Source organism: Carassius gibelio, chromosome B11 (genome assembly GCF_023724105.1).
Source record: "Carassius gibelio isolate Cgi1373 ecotype wild population from Czech Republic chromosome B11, carGib1.2-hapl.c, whole genome shotgun sequence".
NCBI lineage: Eukaryota > Metazoa > Chordata > Actinopteri > Cypriniformes > Cyprinidae > Carassius > Carassius gibelio.
The window spans coordinates 8,720,384-8,745,919 of record NC_068406.1 but is presented as its reverse complement, the minus strand read 5'-3'; the positions used below and the strand labels follow the sequence as shown (position 1 = coordinate 8,745,919).

At 37.2% G+C, this 25,536-nt stretch overlaps 2 protein-coding genes across 3 annotated transcripts; one reads left to right on the top strand and one right to left on the bottom strand.

Moving 5' to 3' along the window:
* The first annotated feature begins 5,541 nt into the window (after nucleotides 1-5,541).
* LOC127968456 (proton-associated sugar transporter A-like) lies at nucleotides 5,542-20,325 on the top strand. 2 transcript variants are annotated; one of them, XM_052569713.1, is made up of 10 exons: nucleotides 5,542-5,793; nucleotides 8,408-8,841; nucleotides 8,991-9,083; nucleotides 9,648-9,872; nucleotides 10,966-11,834; nucleotides 14,883-15,036; nucleotides 15,758-15,934; nucleotides 16,021-16,226; nucleotides 17,495-17,720; nucleotides 19,777-20,325. In XM_052569713.1, exons 2-10 carry the CDS (start codon nucleotides 8,418-8,420, stop codon nucleotides 19,803-19,805), a joined length of 2,403 nt encoding a protein of 800 aa, XP_052425673.1. In that variant the 5' UTR covers nucleotides 5,542-5,793; nucleotides 8,408-8,417; the 3' UTR covers nucleotides 19,806-20,325. The 2 variants fall into 2 exon arrangements, with proteins under 2 accessions (XP_052425673.1, XP_052425672.1); XM_052569712.1 differs by lacking the exon at nucleotides 19,777-20,325 and having other exon boundaries at nucleotides 17,495-18,389.
* A 773-nt stretch (nucleotides 20,326-21,098) lies between these two features.
* LOC127968457 (prothymosin alpha) lies at nucleotides 21,099-24,034 on the bottom strand. Its single transcript, XM_052569714.1, has 5 exons — nucleotides 23,857-24,034; nucleotides 22,598-22,693; nucleotides 22,205-22,271; nucleotides 22,037-22,119; nucleotides 21,099-21,957 (listed from the first exon to the last, which is right to left on the bottom strand). The coding sequence occupies exons 1-5, from the start codon at nucleotides 23,905-23,907 to the stop codon at nucleotides 21,886-21,888; spliced, it is 369 nt and encodes a 122-aa protein (XP_052425674.1). The 5' UTR covers nucleotides 23,908-24,034; the 3' UTR covers nucleotides 21,099-21,885.
* Nucleotides 24,035-25,536: the final 1,502 nt, after the last annotated feature.

The following is a 25,536-nucleotide window of genomic DNA, read 5'->3' as shown; positions in this document are numbered from 1 at the left end:
ACTTCCCTTATACCATTTTCATGATTTCATCCCTTTCCACAGTTTAAAAATAAAAAAGCACATAGACCCCAACACATTTTCACCCTCCCTCACCGAAATTCCTTCTTAGGGTCGTAAGTTCATATCTAGGTCACCGGGGTGTACACGGAGGGGAGGGGTGGGGGTGTACAAACAGGTGTCCAGAACAGATGGCTTTTATGACCCTCATCAATCAAATTTTTGACACATGGTATACTTTATCCTCTCTCAACAGTCCAGTTCTTTTTCTCCTAAGCCCAGGTATGATGCTTCTGATGTTGTTATTGGTAGCTTGGTAGCTCTTTTCCTGAAGATGCCTGAGCATGGTGAGCACGGACTCCAGTTTCAGTCCACTCCTTGTAAAGCTCTCCCAAGTGTTTGAATTGGCTTTGCTTGACAGTATCTCAAGCTTGTGGTCTCCCTGTTGCTTGTGCACCTTTTCTTACCCAATTTCTTCCATCCAGTCAACTTTGCATTTAAAATGCTTTGATACAGCACTCTTTGAAGATCCACTCCTTTCAGTTATGACCCTTTGTGACTTACCCACTTTGTGGAGGGTGTCAGTGATTGTCATCTTGTCCATTGCCAAGTCAGCAGTCTTCCCCATTATGGGTTTTCAAAGAACAAGAGATACCCAGAATTTATACTGTAAGGTTGGTCATTTAATGAAACTCAAGAAACTGGATTTTTGACTTTCATGAGCTGTAAGTTCTAATCATCATTACGTCCTTGTATTGTTTAATGTCAAAGTGGAAATGTGTTATTTTGTAACTGTTTTCATGCATGCATAGCGCTCTTTACTTTCAGTTTGCACTTGTTCAAATTTCCAAAGAAATATGCAAATTGACCCGCAGGGGAGTTTGAGTGACAGGCGCTCTGACCAATCATAATTCAGTAAAAAAAAAAAAAAAAACATTTTCCACATAGTGTACGTTATTGTTCCTTCTGTATGCCCCACCTTTTTGAAATGCATCGATCGGTACAAGGCTCATCGTTCTGAAAAGCGAGGTGTACACTGATTGGCCAGCTATCCAGTGCATTGTGTTTGGCTGAATACTTCAAGCATGTGACTGAAATGTTACTCTCCTTACCATACTGTGATGCTGTGTGTGACAAGGCAAAACCAATAAAACCCATTAGAAACAAGGCATTTGTTGCATCCAGTGGGGACATAATTAATGATTATAATTACTTATACTGTCTTGTTACACATTGCGTTGCATATCCCGCTGCGTAAACATAAAAGCATGTCTCCATTTGTGATCTGAGAAATGACAGACAAGTGCTACTCTACACTGCTTAAAACTCATGTTTGAATCATCAGTGGCAAATACTTTAAATATATTAAATACCTCAAGCGTGTGACGAAAATGTTACATCCCTTGCCATACTGTGATGCCGTCTCCCAGTGTTCTAAAAAATAATGGTACATTTCAGATTATGCTAAATCAACACTGTATTTATCCTACTGTTGTTTAGGGTTTGGGTAGGTCAGCGATTCTCAATTCCATTACTCACGCCCCCTACTCTGCACATCGTGTATGTTTCCCTTATGGCTTCAGACATTTGTTCTATTCGAACATAAGTGTCCTGCGAAGTGGACATCACAGGATATTCCACCATGATTCCCATTCGAAGCGAACGTATATGTTCCATTCAAAGTGCATTGAAGTGACTTCATGAATGAAGTTCATGTGAGACATGAATTTAAATGTTTTTTTTTTTTTTACAGAGGTATATGATGTCACACTTGTCATTATGTGAAGATGTTGCACAGCACAAATCAGTGAATGAATGTTCAGAAGTGAGGTATTTCCCCTGCTCAGGGAGTAGGGAGCAATGACCCCCCTGTGTAGGGACCAGGTCAATGACCCCCCTGTGTAGGGAACACAGTTCATGCACGGAGCTCACTAACGAGCTGATTATCTGAATCAGGTGTGCTAACAAAGAGAGACATGCAAAATATGCAGAGCTGGAGGGCCAAGAGCTGGAATAGAGAACCGCTGGGGTAGGTGTACAACTTAATTAAGTATTTTGCTTCCAAATTATGCTACCATCTGTTTTACCATCTTACAGGGTAGCGCATATCGTCAGAACACCCGTGCGACAAGACAAAACCAATAAAACCCATTACAAACGAGGCATTTGTTGAATCCAGTGGGGAAATAATTATGGATTATAATGACTTTTACTGTATTTTCATGCATTGCATTGCATTGAGCCACGTAAACATAAAACCATGCCTGCATTTGTGATCAGAAAAACGACAAACAACAAGTGCTACACTGCTCAAAACTTTGTGCTACTCAAAACACTTGTTTGAATCATCATTGGCAAATCCTTTAAATTTGTAATCGTACTTACAGTCTTTGAGTCAGAACAGCCTAATTGTAGTCTACTCTCTCTTATTTGGACATGAATACATCAAGTTATAAGGACTTGTCTACCTTTAGTTGAGTTTACTCCGTTTGCTTTAGTTCATCCTACATGAAATATCTGAGTAGAGATAATATGTTTACATCATGTAGAACCACTGTCCATGCAAGTTTAGCCAAAGTGTTATAAAAACATTAGCAAGTAAGATATAACTTTTCTTTACACATGATGTTAATTGTTTGCAGTTTAAGGATGTTACTATGTGTACATCATACACTAGCATTCTCATTAAAGTTGCTTTTTTTAAATTAAGTATTTTAGACCTTCTTTTAACCAGGTCCTCAACCCAACCACAAGCTCCACAATTCACCACAATGGTAACTCGCACAAAATACACCAATATAAAGTCTTTTAAAATGCCCACATAATAGAGCATTATACATGAAAAAGTCTCCTTATTATCACATTTTACTAAAAACTGCATAAAATAACACTTTATTTCAACATTTTCTCTCCTCATATCCAGTCCTGTGCAAAGCATGATGGGAAGTGTAAAACTTATTTTGAGGGACTTGATTGAAACATGTTCTTTCAAAATGAAAAACTTTATGTTAAACCAACGAGAGACAGTTTTAAGTCAGTTTAACATGACACAATCATGTTGAAATGAAAAATAGCCAAAATTGCATTAATTCAACATGAATTGTTCAGGTAAAGTGAACAAAAACTGAAAAAAATTTTTTTTGAGTGTTATTAAAGAAATTAAAACTTGAAATCGCATTATATGACTACGTTAACGTCAGTGGACTTGAACTTGAAAAATGGTGTGTATTGATGTCTTTCCGCAGTTTAAACCAGATACCTTTTGATTTTCATTCATGTTTATTTCATGCTATAACAAGTAAAGAAGAAGAGATGATTGTTTCACATGCCGCTTGAACTAGAGAATACAGTGATCTGTCACAGTATTTACCATAACTTTTGAGCATTTGTTTTGCTCAGAGGAACAAATTCCATAGGTTTCTTTTCACAAATTAATGCTGATTAAAATGTGATGGCGTTATCACATTCACTGTAGAGCCTCTGAATGGCCAAATGAGACAAATGCAATATCTGAAAAAGCATAGAATCTCATTTTTACGAGACTGGATTAGTAGTTAAAAAAAATATTAAACATTTAAGAACAATAGTTTATTTGCCACGAGTGGCTGTCTCTGCCTTTAAAGGTTAAAAAATGTATTTAAAAGAAATCTATATAATATATATATATATATATATATATATATATATATATATATATATATATATATATATATATATATATATATATATATATATATATATAATCATGTGTTTTTTAAGTCTTGACACATTTCAAAAGTTTGGTTCCTATACTTAAAACAGTGGATTTTTAAAAATTAAAAATTCTTCTTTCATTATTTCCAATTCATGGATGAAAGAAACTTCATTTACATTTTGGGGTAGTTGATATTTTATATGATGGTTTGACAATAATTTTAAGGTGATTTAAAACTAATTTTATACATAGCTTGTAGACTCATAATTAAGAGGCTATATAATTGTCATTATCATTATGTAACAAAAAAGTAACAGTCATGGTTAAGTGCCTTACTGAATGAGAATTATTTATTTTAATAAACTGATTTACAGTAAGCCTGTTTCCATATATTTCATATTAATTTAATAACAGTCATTATTTGATAACCGATTTAAAAAATATATTTTATATATTAGACACTACAGTACAGTACAGGTACCCAGTCAGAACAAGAAAACCCTAAAAGAAGTGTTAACATTGTAAGGACCTGAATGTGTTTTCATTGAATTTGACACCTGCAAGCATTGAACGAGTTCTCATTTACACCCGGAGTGTCAATGTGTTCATATCACATCAAGCAAACTGTTCCCAAGGGTCTTCACTTTACAAACATCAGTTACATCTTAACAGGTGCAGTGTGAGAAGAGCACATGCAATCAAGAGGAAAAAGGGCATTACTTTAGTTTACAAAGTCATGATATACAGGGATGACACGGAGAGGTCATCAGACATCAAAGGTCAGTGATTTCAGTGTTCATTTGAACATTTTGATGATTTACATTCAACAATGAAAACAGACCAAGAAAGAAAGAAAAAGTGGAGTTGGTTTGCCAGTCCTTACAGGTCTTTCAACACAACATAAAATAGCTTAAAATGTACATAGAAAATAAAAACAAAATACTACAAATAATTATATCATATGTCAATGTAAGCAATGTTTAATCACTTATTAATAAATATTGAAAATAATATGCTCCATTCAGCACATACACATCTATAATGAGGTGGACAGTAACGAAGCAGGCCTACATTTACTTGAAGATTGTACTTAAGTACAATTATATGTGCATGTATTTTACTTGAGAATGTTTTTCATACGAATTTAACTTCACTAGTAGTATGGAAGCATATAGGTAGCGAAATTCAATTTAAAATGTAATATGCAAAATAGCAATATATGTCTTCATTTTCAATTTACATTTCCCATTACCCATGCATGCAAAGTTTGTTGCAAAAGGAAAATTAAATTATATAATTTACATTTGCCAGTTCCAACAGTAATCTTAATATGTAAATTGCACATTTTTACGCTTTATAAGTTGCGAAATTAAAATGTATAACACAAATTGATTTGATATATGTCCAGGCAGAAATGGTAGCAAAATGATAATTTAAATGCTATTTGTCCTAAATGCATTTAGAGTGAAATATTTAGTTATTTATAATATGAAATATTGTTCTTGAAAAGCGCTATAATAGAATCAAACACAATTAAAATAATTTATTTACTTTTCCAACAAAGGCAGGGTTTATGCAGGGCACTGAAAATCATTGAAAGTCATTAAATAACTTTTAAAAGACTTCCGTTCAAAAACTAGGGAAGTCTTAAATCATTTCAAACAATATTTTGTATGACTAATCAATCTAAATTAATGTTTCTAATAGACACATTCATAACAGAACCTCAAGTAGACTACGCTATTTTGTTTAGTCATATACAGGCGGGAGCTTTTTTATGTATTACTCAGAATGACTTGCAATAGCCTACAACGCCTTTAAAGTGTTCGAGACAGAGCTGTGGCAGTTTTCAGATGATGCTGATGCTGCAGATTGGCGCGGGACGGGAGGGGCGATGCCGTGACGTCACGCGGGTGAGCCGATGGACGGGAGGAGAGGGATGCGAGAACAGGGGAAGACCGGAGGAGCACGATAAAAACTGAGCAATGACTGCGCCAGAAAGCACTAAAAAACACGAAACGTTAGACAGCAGCGTCAACATGATGCGTCCTTCCGTCTGCTGTTTGCAAGCCAGTAATGCATGAAGAGCATCCCGGATAAAGGTAACATTTCTGTTTCCATCCGCCGCACGCCTCTCACAAAGAACTCACGAGTGCAGTCGATTCTATGATCTTTACCTTGAAAGCGGGTGATTAGGTGATTATCACACCGCTGAAGTGCACCCGGTGTGGTCAAACAGAAAATAAACACGTCTAGGTCTCCATGCAAGGCATCCTTCTTTTCATCCATAATTAAACATTTTTCATAAATCAACAATTATGTTCGGGTTTTACTCTCGCATAATCGAGATAACCTCGCGCATTTCTCAGAAGCGTGCAGGAACGAGGCCGCAGCGTTTTGCTTCCTCGTCTATGGAGAGAACACACGTGCAATGCGCATCTTGACAGAGGAGCTGCGCATTGGTTGCAGTAAGTCGTGTCCACGAGGGAAGAAGAAGAAGTGTCATATCACTGACCTCCTTGAAGCAATGGCGCTTCAGCACGACACTTCACTGCTAATTTGATGTGTAAACCCGCTATTGTGATGCTTTTCACAATGGCTTTAAGTAATTGTGTTATTTTGCACTCTCAATCTCAATGTCACCATCACCTGTACACTCTTAAAAATAAAGGTTCTTTATTGGCATTGCTGGTTCCATAAGGTGCCTTTAGGTTGTTTATTGTGGAAAAATAAAATAAGATGTTGTTCACAGCTAACAAGGAATGTTCTCAGAACTTTGGCTATACCTGCCTGCAGGGTTCTTTCAAAGTTATGGACAAAGTATCTTTAATAGAATGTTGGTTCAGAATTATCTGGTTTTTCATAATGTTCTCAAAATGTTAACACAAAAACATTTACACATCACTTATGGAAGGTGTTTTTTTTTTTTTTCACAATCCATTTAGATGGATACATCTGACTTTTTTTTTTTTTTTTGAAGTGTTACTGTTACTACTGTTCAGAGAATATTCAAAAGTGACATTCCTATAAAACTGGAATGTTCCCTTAAAGGGGCAGTTCACTTCCAGAACAATAATTAACAGAGAATGTACTAACCCCCATGTCATCCAAGACGTTCGTTTTTTTCTTTCTTCAGTTGTAAAGAAATTGTTTTTTTGAGGAAAACATTTCAGGAATTATCTCCATACAACGGACTTTTATGGTGCCCGTGAGTTTGAACTTCCAAAATGCAGTTTAAATGACTCTGAACGATCCCAGCTGAGGAAGAAGGGTCTTATTTAGCGAAACGATTGGTAAAACTGGGATGTTCGCATAACCAAGAAAAAAAAAACTTTACATAAAGTTCATTTTAAAAAGATACAGTTCTAAAAATCTTTCTCAATTTTTTTCTCAATATTAAAGAATAGTAGAGTCCACACCACAGCTATAACGATAAAGGCACAGAGAAACGATATCGTGGAATTACTTCCAGAATAATTTTTTCCAGCTGATGAGCGATACAAACAGTGACACCCAATCAGAATGAATCCTGCTGAAACAAGCTCAAGAATTTAAAGCGGCAGATGAGCGAGCTCTTAGAATAAACAGATGATATTGTCTGCTGGTGTGGACAGTAATATCATTATCTTTATAGTTATCATTCTTGGTGTGAACTGGGCTTTGATGGGAATGTAAGCAAAATGTTCTAAGAATGTATTTGTAATGATATACAAATCTCCATATTCATCGGGAAGAAGGAGGCGGGAACCGGCGCACAATCAAAACTCATTTTAATATTCAAAAGTAAATACCAAAACGGCGCACCAGCCCCTCACGGACGACTGGTGCGCATAAATAAAAAGCAAACATAAAATAATGTCCCAGGCCTGGTCCTCTCTCGTCCTTCACGGTCGTCGCTCCAGTTTTATATCCTTCCATCTCCTACGTGGGACTCGATACTAGCGGTGGGGCTCAGGTGTAGCTCATCTCCAATCACTACACCTGGCCTCACTCCTCGTTCCCACGCCTCTCGGCCCCGCCCCACTCGCCACAGTATTTTTGTTAGCTGAGCTCACAGTGAGAAAAAATGTTTCTTTTAAAGAACTGTTCACAGAAAATGGTTCTTCTGGGGCATCGCTGTTAAAACTTTTTGAAGCGTTTAAGGGGCCATTCACACAACAACGTTTTCAACCAAAACCGAGAAACTTTTTATGCATTTTGTCTGTTCGTTTACATGACAACAGCATTTTAGGGACTGAAAATGCATATTTTTGAAAACAGGTTTCAAATTGCAAGTTTTCGTAAACATCCAATTCAGGAATCTTTGGAAAAGATGACATCATGCACGTGCAGAGTATGAGTTAGGTATGTAGACATGTGCAGTACGTGTCGATTTTAAAGGCAAGCGCGAACAAACATATACAACAATGGCGGAGAACATATACTCTTGCTGCTGTTTTCGTGCGCTTCTTTAGCAAAGTGTGGAATTACATCACCAATATTCCAACCAACAGGTTTACTTACAAGGTGAAAATGACAACTAGTGGCATGGCATGTAATAAAGTGTTTTTACCATTTTCGCAGATATGTGTAAACGCAGATCGTTTAGAAAATCTTTAAAACGTGTAATTTTTGACTACATCATTGTTGTGTAAACGTAGCCCAAGTGTACTTTGTACAGGTGCCATTGTACTGGAGCAGCAACAGACTGCTTTTTTCTTTCTTTTTCCCTTTTAGTGTGAGCAGAATGTCATCTCCTGGAATGGGCACCCCGAGCGACCCTCTGCTGTCCAGTCCTGTAGAGGGGAAGTTCAGGACTTCCCAGGAAGGCACCTGGAGACCCACTCTGCCCAAAACATCCAGTTTCCCATCGTCCACCACGCGGCACCTCAGTCACAGAGCCAACAACTTCCAGAGGCACCCGAAGCGACGGAAACTGATCAGGCCGTCTCCGCCGCCGCCGCCGAACACACCGTGCCCCCTGGAGCAGCTCGACCTGAGCGAACTTCCTCCGAGACGCACTTTCCCCGAGCTTGTCTTCAATGGCTGCATTTTGTTTGGGATCGAGTTCAGCTATGCGATGGAAACGGCGTACGTCACGCCTGTGTTACTTCAGATGGGGTTGCCCGACCAGTTCTACAGTCTTGTGTGGTTCATCAGTCCAATTTTAGGTATGTAGATATTCACTAAAAAACTGTTTTGAAGAATGTCCCATATAACTAATTTTGGTTATAAAGAAAAAAACAAACATCCTTTTGAAATGTTTAAAAATGTCAACATTTAGTCAGTAAAGTCGTCAGTCTTTTTTTATGATTCCCAGGATTCCTACTGCAACCAATTCTTGGGGCATGGAGTGACCGATGTACGTCTCGCTTTGGCCGCAGAAGACCTTTTATTTTTGCCTTGGCAATAGGTAAGAAACATGAATTTAGTTATTGCAAACTTCAATAACTGATCTCTTTGTTTGCTCTTTAAAGGATCAGCTAACTTCCAGAATGAAAAATTCCTTATAATTTACTCACCCCTTATCATCCAGTCATCCACGATTCATGTCTTTCTTTCTTCAGTCGAAAAGAAATGAAGGTTTTTGAGGAAAACGTTCCATGATTTTTGGACTTCAGTGTCGGCCAACGGGTTGAAGGTCCAAATTGCAGTTTCAATGCAGCTTTAAAGGGCTCTACACAATCCCCGTCAAGGCAAAAGGTCTTTGGACCTTCAACCCGTTGGCCGACATTGAAGTACACTATATGGAGTAAAATCCTTGAATTTTTTTCCTCAGAAACCTTAATTACTTTTCGACTGAAGACTGAAAGACATGAACATTTTGGATGACATGGAAGTGAGTAAATTATCAGCAAGTTTTAATTCTAGACATGAACTTATCCTTTAATGTGATACTGAAACTAGAGTTTCAGGTTTTAAGACTCTCGATTTTAATTGAAAATACTTTGATGTTGCTCTTTTGGTGTGTTTGCAGGGGCTCTGCTGGGTCTAACACTGGTGCTGAATGGACGGGACATTGGATCGGCTGTGGCCGACACCACCCTGGATCACAAGTGGGGCATCGTGCTGACGGTGTGCGGCGTGGTTCTGATGGACTTCAGTGCTGACTCAGCAGACAACCCCAGTCATGCGTACATGATGGATGTGTGTAGCCCAGAGGACCAGGACCGAGGCCTAAATATTCACGCTCTTCTGGCAGGTTAGAGAAAAACATGATTAATTATGGTTAAATGTCCATTTAAAGTAATATTTTGTTTTTAACTTAACTGCTTGAGTCGTGGTTTTCACACAAGGACTTTTTCTCATAATTCTTAAAATCGAATATATGTCTAATCACATCAGTGTTGTTTTAGTAATATTTCTATACCACTATGATATTTATACAGATTTTGTTTTTATATTTTCAGTTTTTAGTTGAATTTGTCTTTTTTTGTCATTTTTGTCAGTTGTACCCATCCTTTAGTTTTTCATTCATTTATTATTTTGTCTAATTTGAGTTTTTTTGTTGTTAAAAGTATAGTGCTGCCAGATCAATTGAACACATTTAATCTTATTGAATTAATTCCCTGGAAATCTGTAATTTTATTATTATTTATAAATTATTTTTGCATATTATTATAGTCATTTTGTTTTGTGACTCGCCACTTTCATTAGTAAAAAAAAATTGCTTTAATTTATTTGTTTTTAATTTTTAATTTAAACTAATCAGCTTTTGATTTAGTCAAATTTGACAATGATTTCAGTTACCTATGTAAGTATAGTACTCCTAAATCCATTTGAAACATTTTACCAAATTAAATCAATTCCATTAAAATGAGTTTTATTTTAGTATTGTTCATATATTGTAACATTATTTATGTATTTTGAGTTAGCTAGTATTTTTATATTTTCAGTTTTCATTTTCATTTGTCATTTTTTTTCTTTTTTTTTAAAGTAATTCTATTTAGATTATTTTTAAAGTTTTTCAGATTTTAGTGATTTTTAAGGACTTACTAAACATTTATGTCAGTTTTTGTATTTTTTTTTTCAGTTTCAGTATATATTTCATGTAGTTGCAAAGACAAGTTTTCAAATGTTCTGATATTATCTAATATTTATAATTTATTTCATTTCAGCTTTACTACTTACAACAAAATGACAGCTTTTAAATATTTGTTTACATTTTACGTTTTAAATATCATATTTATACTTTATATTTATACTCAGCTTTATTTAAATCACCAAACCCGTTTTTTAATAGTCATTTAGTTAAGAGTAACAGCACTGAATCACATTGGTCTGAATCACACCAGGTCTCGGCGGCGGCTTCGGCTACATTGTGGGTGGCATTAACTGGGACAAAACGGAGTTCGGAAGGTCGATGGGTGGCCAGCTCCGGGTCATTTACCTGTTCACCAGCATCACCCTCGCTGCCACCACGGCCATGACCCTCACCAGCATCCCAGAGCGACCTCTACCCCAGCCTCAAACCAAAAGCAACCTCAAGAGCCCCAGTCTGCCCCTGCCGCCCTCCCCACCTCCTCCCCCTGGAGCCGCTGTGGACCAGGATGAGGAGGCTGAGGACGAAGCCCTTTATAACAGCCAGTTCTCCAATTATCGCTACCAGGATCCACTGGGCCGCTCGAATAGCGCCAACGCACGTCTCTACGCAGGCCTCACCAGCCCCATTTCCCCTCTGAGTCCTCTGACGCCCAAATACGGCAGCTTCATTAGTCGGGACAGCTCGCTCACGGGCATTAATGAGTTTGCTTCCTCTTTAAGCACCTCCTACATAGACAGAGTAATGATTGAATGCTACACCGGACAGCAGACTCCATTAGACCCCGAGGCGGTGGCTCCGCCTCTTCCTCCTCGGGACACGCCCCCTCCTCCTCAAAGTCAAACGGCTGCCGCAGATGAAGTTACACAGCAAAACAAACTCTCGCAGCCTAATGGAGAGCTGTTGGCAAGTGAAGCGCTACAGGATAATGAACAGAAGCAAGCCATTGAACCCGCTGATCAGCCTAATGAGGGCCAACAGGCTGCGTCAGGGTCACAGCGAGGCAGTAGCTCAGGGATACTGAAGCGCCCCCAGAGTCTGGCCTTAATGGAGGAGCCGCTGATTGATCCGAGCGGGGGTCTGGACAACGGTCGTAGACGCACTGTCACCTTCAGTCAACAGGTCAGTTTGTACTGCAGGTTTGTCTGTGTGCATAAATATCAGAACCAAGTATTATTTACATGCTCCTTATAATATTTATTAAGTTTGAATTAGCTTTTATGTTCGGTTTTAGGTTTTAGACATTTTGTTATGTGCTTTTGTCATTTGTGACCCTGTCTGTGAAATCCAGGCTAAAATCTCAAAATCTATTTCAACCATTAATTTCACTAATTTAAATTTTGACATGGACTTACTCTGTCAATATTTAAAGGGGGGGGGGGGGGTGAAATGCTCGTTTTCACTCAATATCCTGTTAATCTTGAGTACCTATAGAGTAGTACTGCATCCTTCATAACTCCAAAAAGCCTTTAGTTTTATTATATTCATAAGAGAAAGATAGTACCGATTTTTCCCGGAAAAACACGAGTGGCTGGAGGCGTGACGTGTGGGCGGAGCTAAAGAATCACGAGCGCGAGTAGGCTTTTGCGTTGACAGCGTTTGGAAGCATCGACATTACCTTGAGGAAAAACACATCCAAAACAAACCATGGCTAACAGTCAGATTTAGCCGTTTATTAACGTCTCTGTGTGGTATGTACTGAAACTGTATATATTTGCTTGGCGGTTTTGGAAAATGACTAAGTTCCACTTTGTAGTCTTTTTTTTTTTTTTTTTTTTTTAAGCTGTACATGTGGAAAGTGCAGTTTGATGACAACATCGCATGTTGTTTACTTGATGTGCTTACGCGCCGATAGCTAAGTTAACAACACAGAGATATTTGAAGCAGTTTTACTCACCTTTTTCGTTGCGACTGCATTATCCTTAAGAAATAAACGATGTGCAAATCCGGCGTCAAACTGGGCCTTGTTTGTAAAACAAGCATCTTCGAAATGCAGGGAACAAAGAAAAACACTTGCACAACTCTGTTGATGCTCTGTAAAAATAAACTCCATCCACTGGTCTCTTAAAGGGGGGGTGAAATGCTCATTTTCACTCAATATCCTGTTAATCTTGAGTACCTATAGAGTAGTACTGCATCCTTCATAACTCCAAAAAGTCTTTAGTTTTATTATATTCATAAGAGAAAGATAGTCTGTACCGATTTTTCCCGGAAAAACACGAGCGCCTGGAGGCGTGACGTGTGGGCGGAGCTAAAGAATCACGAGCGCCAGTAGGCTTTTGTGTTGAGAGTGTTTGAAAGCTGTGAAGGCTGAAACTGAACGAGAGCAGCATCAGCAACGACTCGCTCCGAGCGGGGCTCGAACCCGGGTCTCTGGCATGGGAGGGGATGCACTAACAAGGAGGCAGAGATATTTTAAGCAGTTTTACTCACCGCCTGTGGTTCCAACACACGATCGTGACCCTTTTTCGTTGGGACTGCATTATCCTTAAGAAATAAATGATGTGCAAATCCATCGTCAAACTGGGCCTTGTTTGTAAAACAAGCATCTTCGAAATGCAGGGAACAAACACAAACACTTGCACAACTCCGTTGATGCTCTGTAAAAATAAACTCCATCTACTGGTCCCTTAATGCTGTTTTTTCTTTGGTAATCTGTGCAGGGTTGTCTTGCCCTGGCAACCAAAAACACACTTCTTTTGTGACATTTCGCGACGCGAAAAACTTTCCGAAACTTGTGACAAACCGGAAGGAGTATTTTTGGAACAGAAATACTCCTTCAAACGTACAACTTAATTTTTTAAACTTTGTCCATGTTTAGCATGGGAATCCAACTCTTTAACAGTGTAAAAAACTCAGTATGCATGAAATAGCATTTCACCCCCCCCCCTTTAAGATATTAAAGGTTAGATTTCCACAGAATGTTCTACATCTTTATGAAGGATGATTTTATGTAGAAATCACAAAAAAGGACTTTAGCTGGGTTTTCACAGTCAGGGTCACATTAGTATTGGTTTAAAATCTCTGTTCAGTTTTAATTTATTGTACTTTAACTTAACAATTTTTGTTTTCATTTATTAATAGTTTTTATTGTTTTAATTTTACTATTGAAGTATATCACTCCCAAATACATTTAATATTTTACCATATTTAAACCAATTAACTGAAAATCTGTGTTATTTTAAGTATTATTGTAGGAGTATTTATTATTATTTTTGAATTAGTTTTAATTTTTGTATTTTCAGATTAATTTTAGTTATGTATTATGTGCCTTTATTTTTTAAATGTCTATTTAGATATACTTTATTTGTATCTCAGTTTTAAATTGAATTATTTTATAATGTAAACATTTCAGTTAGCAGTCAAGACAAGTTTATTTTTTCATTTTTGTTTATGAATTATTCTGAATAATTTGACTATATTTTTAATTACCCCCAAATACATTTATCACATTTTACATATTTAAATAAATTTCCTTAATTCCTGTGTTTTAGTATTATTTGCATAGTATTGCAGTATTATTAATATTGAGAATTAGCTATTTTTTCATATTTTCTTTCTTTTTTTTAAATTAGTTTCAGTTCAAAAATTTTGGTTTATGTTTTTCATATATTTCTTAAGGTTTATTTTATTTTAGTTTGGAGTGATTTTAGGACTTTAACATTTTTATTTCAGTTAGCTGTCAAGATTTTATTTTATTTTTGTTTATTAATTATTCTATATAATTTGACTTTTTTTTTAAATTACTTGTAAAACTATACTACTTCCAAATACGTTTTAACAGTTTTTACTGTATTTAAATAAATGTTCTTATTTCAGTATTATTTGTATATTATTATAGTATTATTAATATATTATTATAGCATTATTAATATAGAATAGAATAGAATAGAATAGAATAGAATAGAATAGAATAGAACTGAATAGAATGGAATAGAATGAGCTTTTATTGCCAGGCATGTTTACACGTACAAGGAATTTTCACATTTTCTGTTTCTATTTTGAATTTAGATTCAGTTTTCAAATTTTGTTGTATTGTTCTTTTACTCGTTTAATTCGTTTTTTTTATATTTCTGTATAATTTTTTTTCACTTAGTTGCCAAGGCAAGATTTCAAATTATTATTATTTTTTTAAAGTGTATACTCATGCATTTTTATGGTTTTCTCAAGGTGGCGAATATATTGCTGAATGGCATGCGTTATGACAGTGACCTCAGTGTCAGCCATGAAGCAGCAGACTCTCAAATGTCAATGAAGCTGCTCTGTACCGCCATCTATAGGATGCCTCCATGTTTACGAAGCCTCTGCACCAACCATTTCCTGGGTAATAAAGGTTTTGAATTTTATTGGGCATATACAAAATGTTTGAGGCTCATATTTGTTGTTTTAATAATAAGCACAGACATTGCACATAGGCTTCAAATAGAGGTTTAGATAACAGAATTAGAGACCTACAGCTGATTACATTTCTTAGCTGCTATGCTAACAATGTTATCACCAGTGCCAAACAGGATTTGCTGATGTCTTTTTTTTTTTTTTTTTTATTTAATATTTAGATACATTCCAAAATGAAATCAAGTTAATTGATAGAATGCTAAAATAAAACAAAATGTAAATATTACATAAGAAAAGAACATAAGAAGTGTCTTATTGGCAGCTAACGAAAATTAAATTAAGGTAAGTACTAAAGTTACTAAAACAGAAATAAAAATAAATTATAGCTACAAAGAAATGTATATTTTTTAAATAATTAAAAAATAATAATAAAAATGACTAAAGAAATGAAGAAAAAAATGAAATAAAAGCTAAATTAAAATATTAATAAACACTATAGTAATATATAAATAATACTAAGAAAAATTTAAATATGAACAAATTTAAATATGTGTTAAATGGATCTGGATTTTTTAGGTAACTAAAGCATAATTAAATTAGCCAAAATAATTAATTTAAATGTATAAATCATGAGCATGGGATTCGGCTAATATAAAATGATTTTTATGTCCACATCTTTCATCTTCCATCACAAATGTTGACTGGCACAGGTTGGTTATCGTTCGAGGGGATGCTGCTCTTCTACACAGACTTTATGGGGGAGGTTGTGTTTGGTGGCGACCCAAAGGCCCACTACGATTCAGAGGAGTACAAGCGCTACAATTCAGGCGTCACCATGGGCTGCTGGGGGATGTGCATCTATGCATTCAGTGCTGCTTTTTATTCAGGTTAGTAAAAGAGCATAGTACGATTACAGCATTCACAAATATGAATTGTAAGTCACTTTGCTTTCCTCCGTCTTTTCCTCTTTCAGCCATTCTTGAGAAGCTAGAGGAGCGGTTCTCACTGCGTTCTCTGTATTTTTTCGCCTATCTGGCCTTTGGTTTGGGCACAGGGCTGGCCACTCTCTCCACCAACCTGTACGTGCTGCTTTCTCTCTGCGTCACCTACGGCGTTCTCTTCTCTTCTCTCTGTACACTGCCTTACTCTCTGCTCTGTGAATACTACCAGAGCCCACAGGTGAGAGCACTAAATAATGACATGTAAAAATAACCTCATGTTTATGGGAACGCACTTATAATGGAAGTCTATGGGCACAGTATCAGTAGAAACATTAATATTCTCACTGTTTCAAAAGAATATCATCTAAATGAAACGTTATTTGTGAACCCAGCTAAAGGGAATGTTCTGGCAAGGTTCTCTCAAAGTTCTGAACAGACGTTATATTAGTAATATATGCATTTAGCAGACGCTTTTATCCAAAGTGCATTCAGGCTATCAATTTTTACCTATGTGTCAATCAAACCCACAACCTTGCGCTTGATAAATGATTAACATTTTCTTAACTTAAATGAACATTAATGGGAACATGAACAGAAGCTAAATGTTCTTAGAACAGATTTTTCTTAGCTGGGAACAGGAGACTAGTAACAAAAAATGGCTAACCTTGTTTGTGCAAATTTATATAGATTTGTAAAATTCTTTCCACAACTATAGTGAACACTTTACACAGTACAACAGAAATAGGGATAGTGAAAATATAAGGATACATATTTGCAATATTGTTGTTGGCAACACATAAAACAAAGATTTTGTACAACCTTTCACCTCAAATAGTATATGAAGTAATTGTATGCTATAATTAACAAAAATTTAAGTGTTTTAAAAACCCTCTGTAATATTTTGCCCCATAGGCTTCCATTGCATGTGCAATATAATAAAGTAAGAAATTATTGTCACTGGTTTTCGACCTCATGTACTACATATTTTATCTTTTTGGCTGCAAAAAAAAAAAAAAAAAAAAAAAAAAAAATATATATATATATATATATATATATATATATATATATATATATATGTAAAAGAACTTAAATGTAAATTAGAAATGCTACCTTGGCCTTGTTGCTTTGAAATGCTACTAACTCAAATAAGTTGAAAGTGAAATAAAAATAAAATAAAATTAAAGCTAAATAGAAATATATATATAAAACAAAATACATAAACAGAAAAATTTAAATGGAAACTAAACTGAAACTGTAACTGAATTTTTGATTGAACTCAATTAGGGTGAAAATAGCTTTGTCTTTTTCACTGAAATGACCTGGCTTCGTATTTTTATTGGTGGTCCTTGTTCATTATGTGTATGTGTATTTGCAATGTTTGACTGTTCTCTGTAGATCCTAGAAGTTTGAAAACAATAGGAACATTAGGAAAACTAGGACATGTTTGTAAGAAAGAAGGAGGACGTACGGTCACCCTCGGTCAATGTCCACATGTTGTTCCTGCAGTTCTGTGGCTCATCAGAGGACGGGACCAGGCGTGGGATGGGGGTGGACATCTCCTTGCTCAGCTGCCAGTACTTCCTGGCACAGATCCTGGTTTCGGTGGCGATGGGCCCTCTGACATCGCTGGTGGGGGGGGCCCAGGGCGTCATGTACTTTGCGAGTCTGATGTCATTTGTGGGGTGCCTGTACTCCTCACTGTGTGTGGTGTACCATCTGCCAGCACCCGAGGGTGAGCCTCCCCCGAGTGAGACGCAGCCGCTGCTGGTGCACATTTAGACCTGATCTCTCACACACCGGGTCCAAAATTAACCCTCCAGAAGCAGCAGACAGGTCACTTTGTGCAACATGAAATAAATCATAATGCAAAACAAATCATTAGGCTCTTTGATATCAAGAGAAAATTAATCCAAAACAGTCCAATGAATAAAAGATCAATCTTCAAACAACTTTTTCTCTAGTGGAAAACTTCATTGAGGTTTATAAGAAACCTTTTGTTCTTTTACTGAAAGAACTTCAGTGCACTACCAGACAAATCTGGCCCCTAAATTGTTTTGAGCAGAATCATGTTTTTGTAACAGATTTAGTGTACACAAAAATGTGAAAACATAAACAGTTAAATAATTCCTTTTTCAAAAGTACCAAAAAATATGCATACATTGGGGCCCATAAGTCTGGGACTTGATAAAAAAAAAAATCAGATTTATTTCATGTAAAACAAGAAAGCAGAAAGATATATTAGTGCAGTCAAATGATTACTTGTGATTAATCACAACCAAAATAAAAGTTTTTTGTTTACATAATTTATGTATATATATATATTAAATAGATGTATATATAATATAAATCATATTAATATAAATATATACATGTAAATAGATATATAAATATATACTGTGTGTATTTGTAACATAATATATATACCTAGTGCACACACATTATGTAAACAAAAAACATTAATAGTGATTTATCTTTTGACAGCACTAATATATATATATATATATATATATATATATATATATATATATATATATATATATATATATATATATGAAACTGTTTATTTTTATGTTAAAATCAGATTTTTTATAAAATTAAAGGATACTATATATACATACATATATACATACATATATATATATATATATATATATATATATATAAACAAATAAAATGTAGAAGGTATCTTTCTGATTCTGCACTACTAAGGTAACTGTATTACAAAAAAGTTTGAAAAAATATCTCACATTCTTCACTATTTTTACATTACATAAATGTATTACAGTAAATTGTCAGGCAAAGTAAGCAAACAAAATACTTAATCTTTTTGTCATTAATCATTTTTGATGCTCTCAATTAAACAAGATCCTAAATAATAGTGTCTTCTGGACCCCCGTGTATACTAAATTTACCAGCTGTTGTCGGACTTGGTAAAAGTTAATTTTGGACCCCATACACACAACAAACAGCTCCGACTCCTGCGCTTGCTTCAGATGCACCCTCCTCACTTTACACCACATGCGCGCAGAACTGGAGATGTGAGAGAGGGTCAAAGAGCTGTGATTCTGACTATGCATCCCACTCGGATCTCTAATGTAAGCATGCTGCTACAGCGACTGCATGATGGCAGGCTTGTGTAGTGTGTGTGTGTGTGTGTGTGAGAGAGAGAGAGAGAGAGAAAGCCTGTTTGTGTACATGTGATGCCTGACTACTTTCATCTGGCTTGTACATAATGTGAAATGTTTAGGTTTTTTTTTACTGTCGATTCCCCAAGAAGGACAAAGCCAAATCTGTTCATAGCTCCCTGAACTCTCTTTATGTGGTTTCTGTTCAGCTAATTGTTAAACCCCTCTCACATATCCAAAGCAAATGTATCCTGTCGACATGTCAATGAACTGTTTGAAGATGTCACCTGTCGGTTTGTTTGCATGTAAAGCCGCATTGATGCCTTACTGTAGGCCTCTGTTTCGAACTGTGCCACAGTAAAACAGAGAACGTGTGTGTGTCTATTGGTTCTTCGCATTTTTAAAAGTGATCAGGCTCATCATTTGAATACTAGCGAGCTACTACACACTTCTTTAAGAGTACCAATATTCCTGTCGCATGTTTGCCATGCTGTAACATGGCCTGACACTGGTGGACGCTCCAATGGCATATTTATAAGAAAAACATAAATTACGTATTTATGGTTCTCCTAGCGAGCCATGTCATGGAACGCACGCTCTCATGCCTGCTTCCCTGTGGTCTGGAGTGATCGTTGTAATGACAGTCGTTCTTGTCATTATCAGGCAGAGAGGACGTTGAGGCTGAGGTGTGAGTGGTCGCAATACGGAATCAGGCCCAGTGTGGAAGAACGAGCCGAATGTATTGTTTGGTGACTACAACAAATCTGGACACCCGAATCTGGACTCCTCCAGAGCACTCACAATCTGTGCAGTTCCTATGCATCTTTTTTTTGTTTTGCAATACATGCAGCACATCAAACCTTTAAAAACTCCAGCCAGCAAGCCATTCGAAATTCATAATCACATTTTTTCCCTCAGTCATGTGTAATCTACACGAGCATGTACAGATATCTTCCACTAAGGAAACTGATGTAAGTTTTATTGTACAGGTTAATGCTCTGAGAATTAAACAGTTGTCACAGGACGAAGGTTGTCTGCTGCTTTTAGTTTCTATTAAATACAAGATCAGAGTGTGGAAAGCTTAACCAGCAGGGGGCGCAATAGGATCTCAAATGGAGGTTAAACTGAACCTATTGAAGGAATAGTTCACCCAGAAATGAAAATTTGCTACACATTTTACTCAGGCTATGCAAGATATTGTTGAGGCTGTTTCTTCTTCAGAACAGATTTGGAGAAATGTAGCATTACGTCACTTGCTCAGCTATGGATCCTCTGTAGTGAATGGGTGCCGTCAGAATGAGAGTCAAACAGCTGATAAAAACACCCAAATAATCCACATGACTCCAGTCCATCACTTAACATCTTGAGAAAACAAAAGCAGCATATTTATAAGAAACAGATCCATCATTAAAGCCATCACTTAAGTCCACAATCCAAATAACCCCCACAACCCCCCCAGAAAAGAAGGTAACTCCCTATTGGCCTCTCACTTCAAAATTCACTCAGTGTGTTTTTAAACAGTGATTGATCTGCGTATTTATTAATTATAAACAAGACATTATTTGATGGACTGGAGTAGTGTGGTTTATTGTGGTGTCTTTATCAGATGTTTGGACTCTCATTCTGATGGCACCCATTCACTGCAGATGATCCATTGGTGAGCAAGTGATGTAATCCTACATTTCTCCACATCGTTTCCATTAAATAAAAATAAAATATATATATATATCTATCTACATCTTGGTTGGCTTGAGGGTGACTAAAACTTTAAGCAACTTTCCATTTTTGGGTGAAGTATTCCTTTACCCATTTCTCAAGAAGCCGTTTTACTTTTTGCCTAAATTTGAGTTCCAGTTAAAGTCAGTCCTCTTGCACATACTTGGTGCATGTCCAGTCTTGTTACAAACAGCTCACAAAAAAAAAATAAAAAAAAAAAAATTGCAACCCCTCATCACAAGGTTAAGAAAAGACACAAGAGGCACTGGTTTTAAAAAGACAAGACTGTGTTTTTATTTATAATCCTGAACCAAACTATACAAAGCAGTGGTCAAAAAGCAACCAAAACACACACAAAAAAAAGTTTCGCTTGAAAGGACTGAAAGAACACCAGTACCAGCATACAGTTCTGTTATAGATTGTTTTTTTGATTCTGCACTTCCCATATAAAACACAATGATAAAACAAAACCCCCCAAACTGTACATTAGGATAGAAAGATGCAATCCTTTTAAATGCATATGGAACAAAAGACCTTCAAGATTTAAAAAGGGGTTAATTAACATGTTAAGAGGGCGGCTATGTGTTGACTAAGGACCCCCTCTCATTCATATGAGCCATCTGTTATGTTAACTGATCTGCCAAAGCGAGGGATTAACTTCTAGCAGCACAACCAGGTTAAACAGTCTATTAGCCCCTGCTTAAAACTCATCTTTGGTCTTTAGTGGATCGGAAAAATGTCACCCATGAAAATGACAGAACCTTAGGCTTTCAGTTGCTTGTGTGTACATCTGCTGGTCAAATAACAGAGTAGAATGTGTGCTTGTTAAACGTTTGCTAAAATAAACATTGTTTCTTTTAATACAGGGTTCTAATGTTGGTCCTACACCAATAAATAAGGTCTTACAAAAGGGGACAAAGTCATGATGTTATGGGCCTCAGTGCAATAAAAAGATCTTGTGGCGGCAAAAAGAAGGTGTGTAATATACAGGAAAGCACAAACTCTACTAGGTCAAACTGACCATACAGACAGAGCTACTGAAGAGCGGCGAGAGCTTTAGGCTTTGACTTCAGCCTCTGTGGAGTCACCGTTCTCTTCTGTCTTCTGTTTCTTTGTTTCGACTGCCTCCTGAAAGCAGACGAGCCAGGATTAGATTTAGGTAAGGACGATGGAAATGTTGTGAAATGCATCTAACCCCCAAACCCACCTCCTCCTCAGCTGGACGTTTCACGGGTTGCTCGTCTCCCTTTTCTTCAGCACCGTTCTCCTCCTCCTCCTCTGCTTCTTCGGCTGTTAAAAGCCAAACGGATTTGTCAAGAACCGGTTTCTGTTCTAGTAAATTATACAATTATGACACAGGCAAAGTCAAACTCACCCTCCTCGTCATCCCCACCCTCTTCGTCCTCATGGGCTTCCTCTTCTTTGTGTGAAGCACCGTTAGTCTAAAACAGAGAAAGCACCATGAGTGAAACCGATACCGAATCCGTTACATCACCAGATGATTTGGGGATTTACGAGCAAAGTCAGTGATTAAGTATCATTACGATAAGTTTTTGGGAAGGTCATTTATGTAAAAGCCATGTGCTGAGAAACCATGTGCACAGCTTCGAAACTGTCTTCTCATAAGACGCATCTGTGTCAGTCAGTTTGAACCCTAAACAAAGAGCAGCGCGATGAAAGAGGGGGAGGGGGCCTCCAACACCTGCGCGGCGAGCGGGTACTCGGGGACAAAAGCCACAAGGCCTGCTGGGAAATACTCAACGCTTACTGTTCCATTTCCATTGGCAGGTGCGTCTTCGCTGCCGTTTTCCTTTGCAGCCTCCGCTGCCTCCTCAACCACCTCCTTCTTCTTCTCTTTCAAGTCCTGAAATGAAGCAGACGGTTATCGGTCAATAAATAAACCCCCTCCAACTACATAAACAATGCAGCGTGAGAGTATCTCATGGGTAGTAAAGGGGAAAGTTTGTTTCCTTGAGTTTCTTCCCCACCCACGCACACAGATGAGCCACAGACCACACACACCAGCTGGCTGACTGCCTTTTAAAATACATTAAATGGCAAACCAACACGAGGTTCATGAAAACCACCTCAGGTTTTGCCTTTAAAACCAGTTTTAGAAACTATGCCATTATTTTAGTAATGTAATATTTCAAACATGTAGTACGAGCATCACGTAGTAACCTTATAAACGTTAATCGCAACTTAATGTGTACCAATATGAAATTATGTCTGAAAAGGTTAAACTGGAACTGCTATTATGAGGAAAAATGTATCTCGATTTTCTTTTTTTGTTATGTTGGCAGTGTTTTTCTCTTAAATCTGCACCACAATAGATCTATTATATAGACAATCGATTCGAGTTCACGCCTTTGTGAATTAACTCTTTTGTTTCGACACACATGCCGAGGTCACTTAAGGTCAATTCGCGCAGTCTTGCCCATTGCCCCTTTTATTCCACAGTAGGAAACGTGCACGCGCATGCGCGCTCACGTGCCGGGTCGGAAACAAAAGGAGGCTGAGCGCGCGCCAAGACAACGTGCTCGAGAGACTGGCGCGAACGACCACAGCACGCAGCGGAGATATTCCCGCCTATTCGAGCGGCAGAGATCAAGAGCCTTGACTTACATTTACACACACACACACACACACACATTCAAAGAAAGAAAGAAAAAAGTGTGGCAGATGGTTCACTAATTTACCCCCCCCCCTCCATTCAACGTTAATAAGATATGATTATATGGGAATATAATGTCGAATTCAGTCCTCAAAGAGGTTGTTATGACTTATTTTTTATTGGAATGTGCATAACGGTTTTCTGTTTAATCTTTCATTTAAACGAGATCGGCGCGAACTGTGAATTAACGGGAAAAAAATCATGCTGATGTTCGAAGAATACCGTTTTAACATTTTCTCGATAGGAATAATATTTATCGCTGATAAAACCTCTCACCGGCTGATCGCTTATTCTTTATTTAATTACCAGTAAGATATAATTTCTTCAAATTCAATTTTTTCGAGCAAACTTACCTTTGCGGTGACCTCGGGGGTGGTAGTCGTATCAACAGCGGTATCAGCCATGGTGTTTAATAGAGATGTTTTAAAGAAAAATGTCCGAGAGAAGCGTTAGAAGCGGTGGATGAGGTAGGACACGGTCAGACGCGAGGAAGAAGAGTGAATCAAAACTGACTGAACCTGAGAACTGAAAGGCGCGTTGAGAGCAGCGCCAACCTCGCTGACATCTGATTGGACAAGAGCGTGCTAACGTAAATCCGTTCTACGATATGATTGGAGAGACCGCTGTCAATTGTTTTATAAAGACCCGCCCCTTCACCCGCCCCACTTGTCTTGTTCTATTGGTGGAATATTTAATTTCACCCTCTACCCGGTCTTTTAAAAATGCTGTTATGAGTAGGCCTATTATTCAAAAAAGGTCAGGAAGAATTTAAGCTATTCTGGTGACTTAAATATACATTTCTGACAACATTTTTGTTTGTTTGTGTTGGCGCCTTATCTCTTTGTGTAAATTTTAAGAGATTGCTCATTGAGTGATTTATTTTTCTTCCACTTTTGAGGAACAACTGGTATGTTTGTGTGTTATATTTGGTTTTAATTGCCATTATTTCCTATTCTTTTTGAAAACTGCAAATCGTTCACTATTTCCCTGACCTTTTTTTTCGGACGTCATCTCTTGATAACTGTTTTGTGTGGTTGGAACCTGCCTCCAAGTCTGCAAGAGATGAATTTAAGCTTCTTTGGGGGCTTTGTTTACGGCCACGGTTTCATTAGCATGTTGTATTCAGAGGCCATTTTGTCCCAGATGGAGACGCACCAGGCAGCTGTTTCATTCATTATGAGAAGTCACACTAAGATGCTAACATGACCATTCCACACCAGCAAACATCTCAGCACAGATAACCAACTGATTTATGGCTTGGAAGATAAGCTATACGTTCATTCCTGCTTCTCTGTAACACAAAGACTAGCCTACCTGTTGCACAAGGAACAGATTACGCCTGTAGTTAATAATGTTCACCACCTCCCCCTTCAAGAGGTCAAAACCTCGCTCACATCTGTGACTCCTCAAAGGAAGGAAGTACTCTAGTATACTAAACTATAAATGATATTCTTTCCTAGTAAACAAAATATATTTTTAGTAAAAAGTTTTTCCTCAGGGCTTTCCTTTGCGCACACTGAGATAAAGACTCCCCTCCCCGTCTGAATCTCATCAGATCTGCTTTACTGTGTTAACAAAGCCCACTTGGTGGTCACAGATGGTGTGGGCCTGTGAGGGGTCAGCATGTAGTCTTTGTTTTATCAGATGGAGCATTATGCAGTACTAGACCATTGATTTAAACCTCAGCTTTGACTCCCATGTAATTGAGAAGCTGAAAACAGTGATTTGGAGACTAAAGCTTTATTCAGACTAGTTTTTCTTAAGGAGCTGAGGTAAATTTGTGTTTTGCAGGTGAACTTTTTTTACAACTTGGGTACAAACAATTTTGACACAAAGTACAGTCTCCTTTTCAGGAGGAACATCGCTTTTTGCTGCTATAACATTTTCAAAATCTTTCATATTTATTTTGAAATTTGGCTAATTTTCTTGCTGTGTAAATCTTGTGAATTTATGCCTGGTTCGCTTTCATTTTGAATTAGGCATTCTGGGTAAAATAATGGTTTCCCATAATATAAAAAAAAGGTTCCAAAATG

Excerpts from the sequence above, each read along its gene's own strand:
- LOC127968456 (XM_052569712.1), top strand. The coding sequence starts at position 8,418 with ATGTCATCTCCTGGAATGGGCACCCCGAGCGACCCTCTGCTGTCCAGT. Across the intron at positions 11,835-14,882 it reads CTGTCACCTTCAGTCAACAG|GTGGCGAATATATTGCTGAA; the intron begins GTCAGTTTGTAC and ends GGTTTTCTCAAG. Across the intron at positions 15,935-16,020 it reads CAGTGCTGCTTTTTATTCAG|CCATTCTTGAGAAGCTAGAG; the intron begins GTTAGTAAAAGA and ends TTCCTCTTTCAG.
- LOC127968457 (XM_052569714.1), bottom strand. The coding sequence starts at position 23,907 with ATGGCTGATACCGCTGTTGATACGACTACCACCCCCGAGGTCACCGCA. Across the intron at positions 22,694-23,856 it reads CCCCCGAGGTCACCGCAAAG|GACTTGAAAGAGAAGAAGAA; the intron begins GTAAGTTTGCTC and ends GCTTCATTTCAG. Across the intron at positions 22,272-22,597 it reads CTGCCAATGGAAATGGAACA|ACTAACGGTGCTTCACACAA; the intron begins GTAAGCGTTGAG and ends TCTCTGTTTTAG.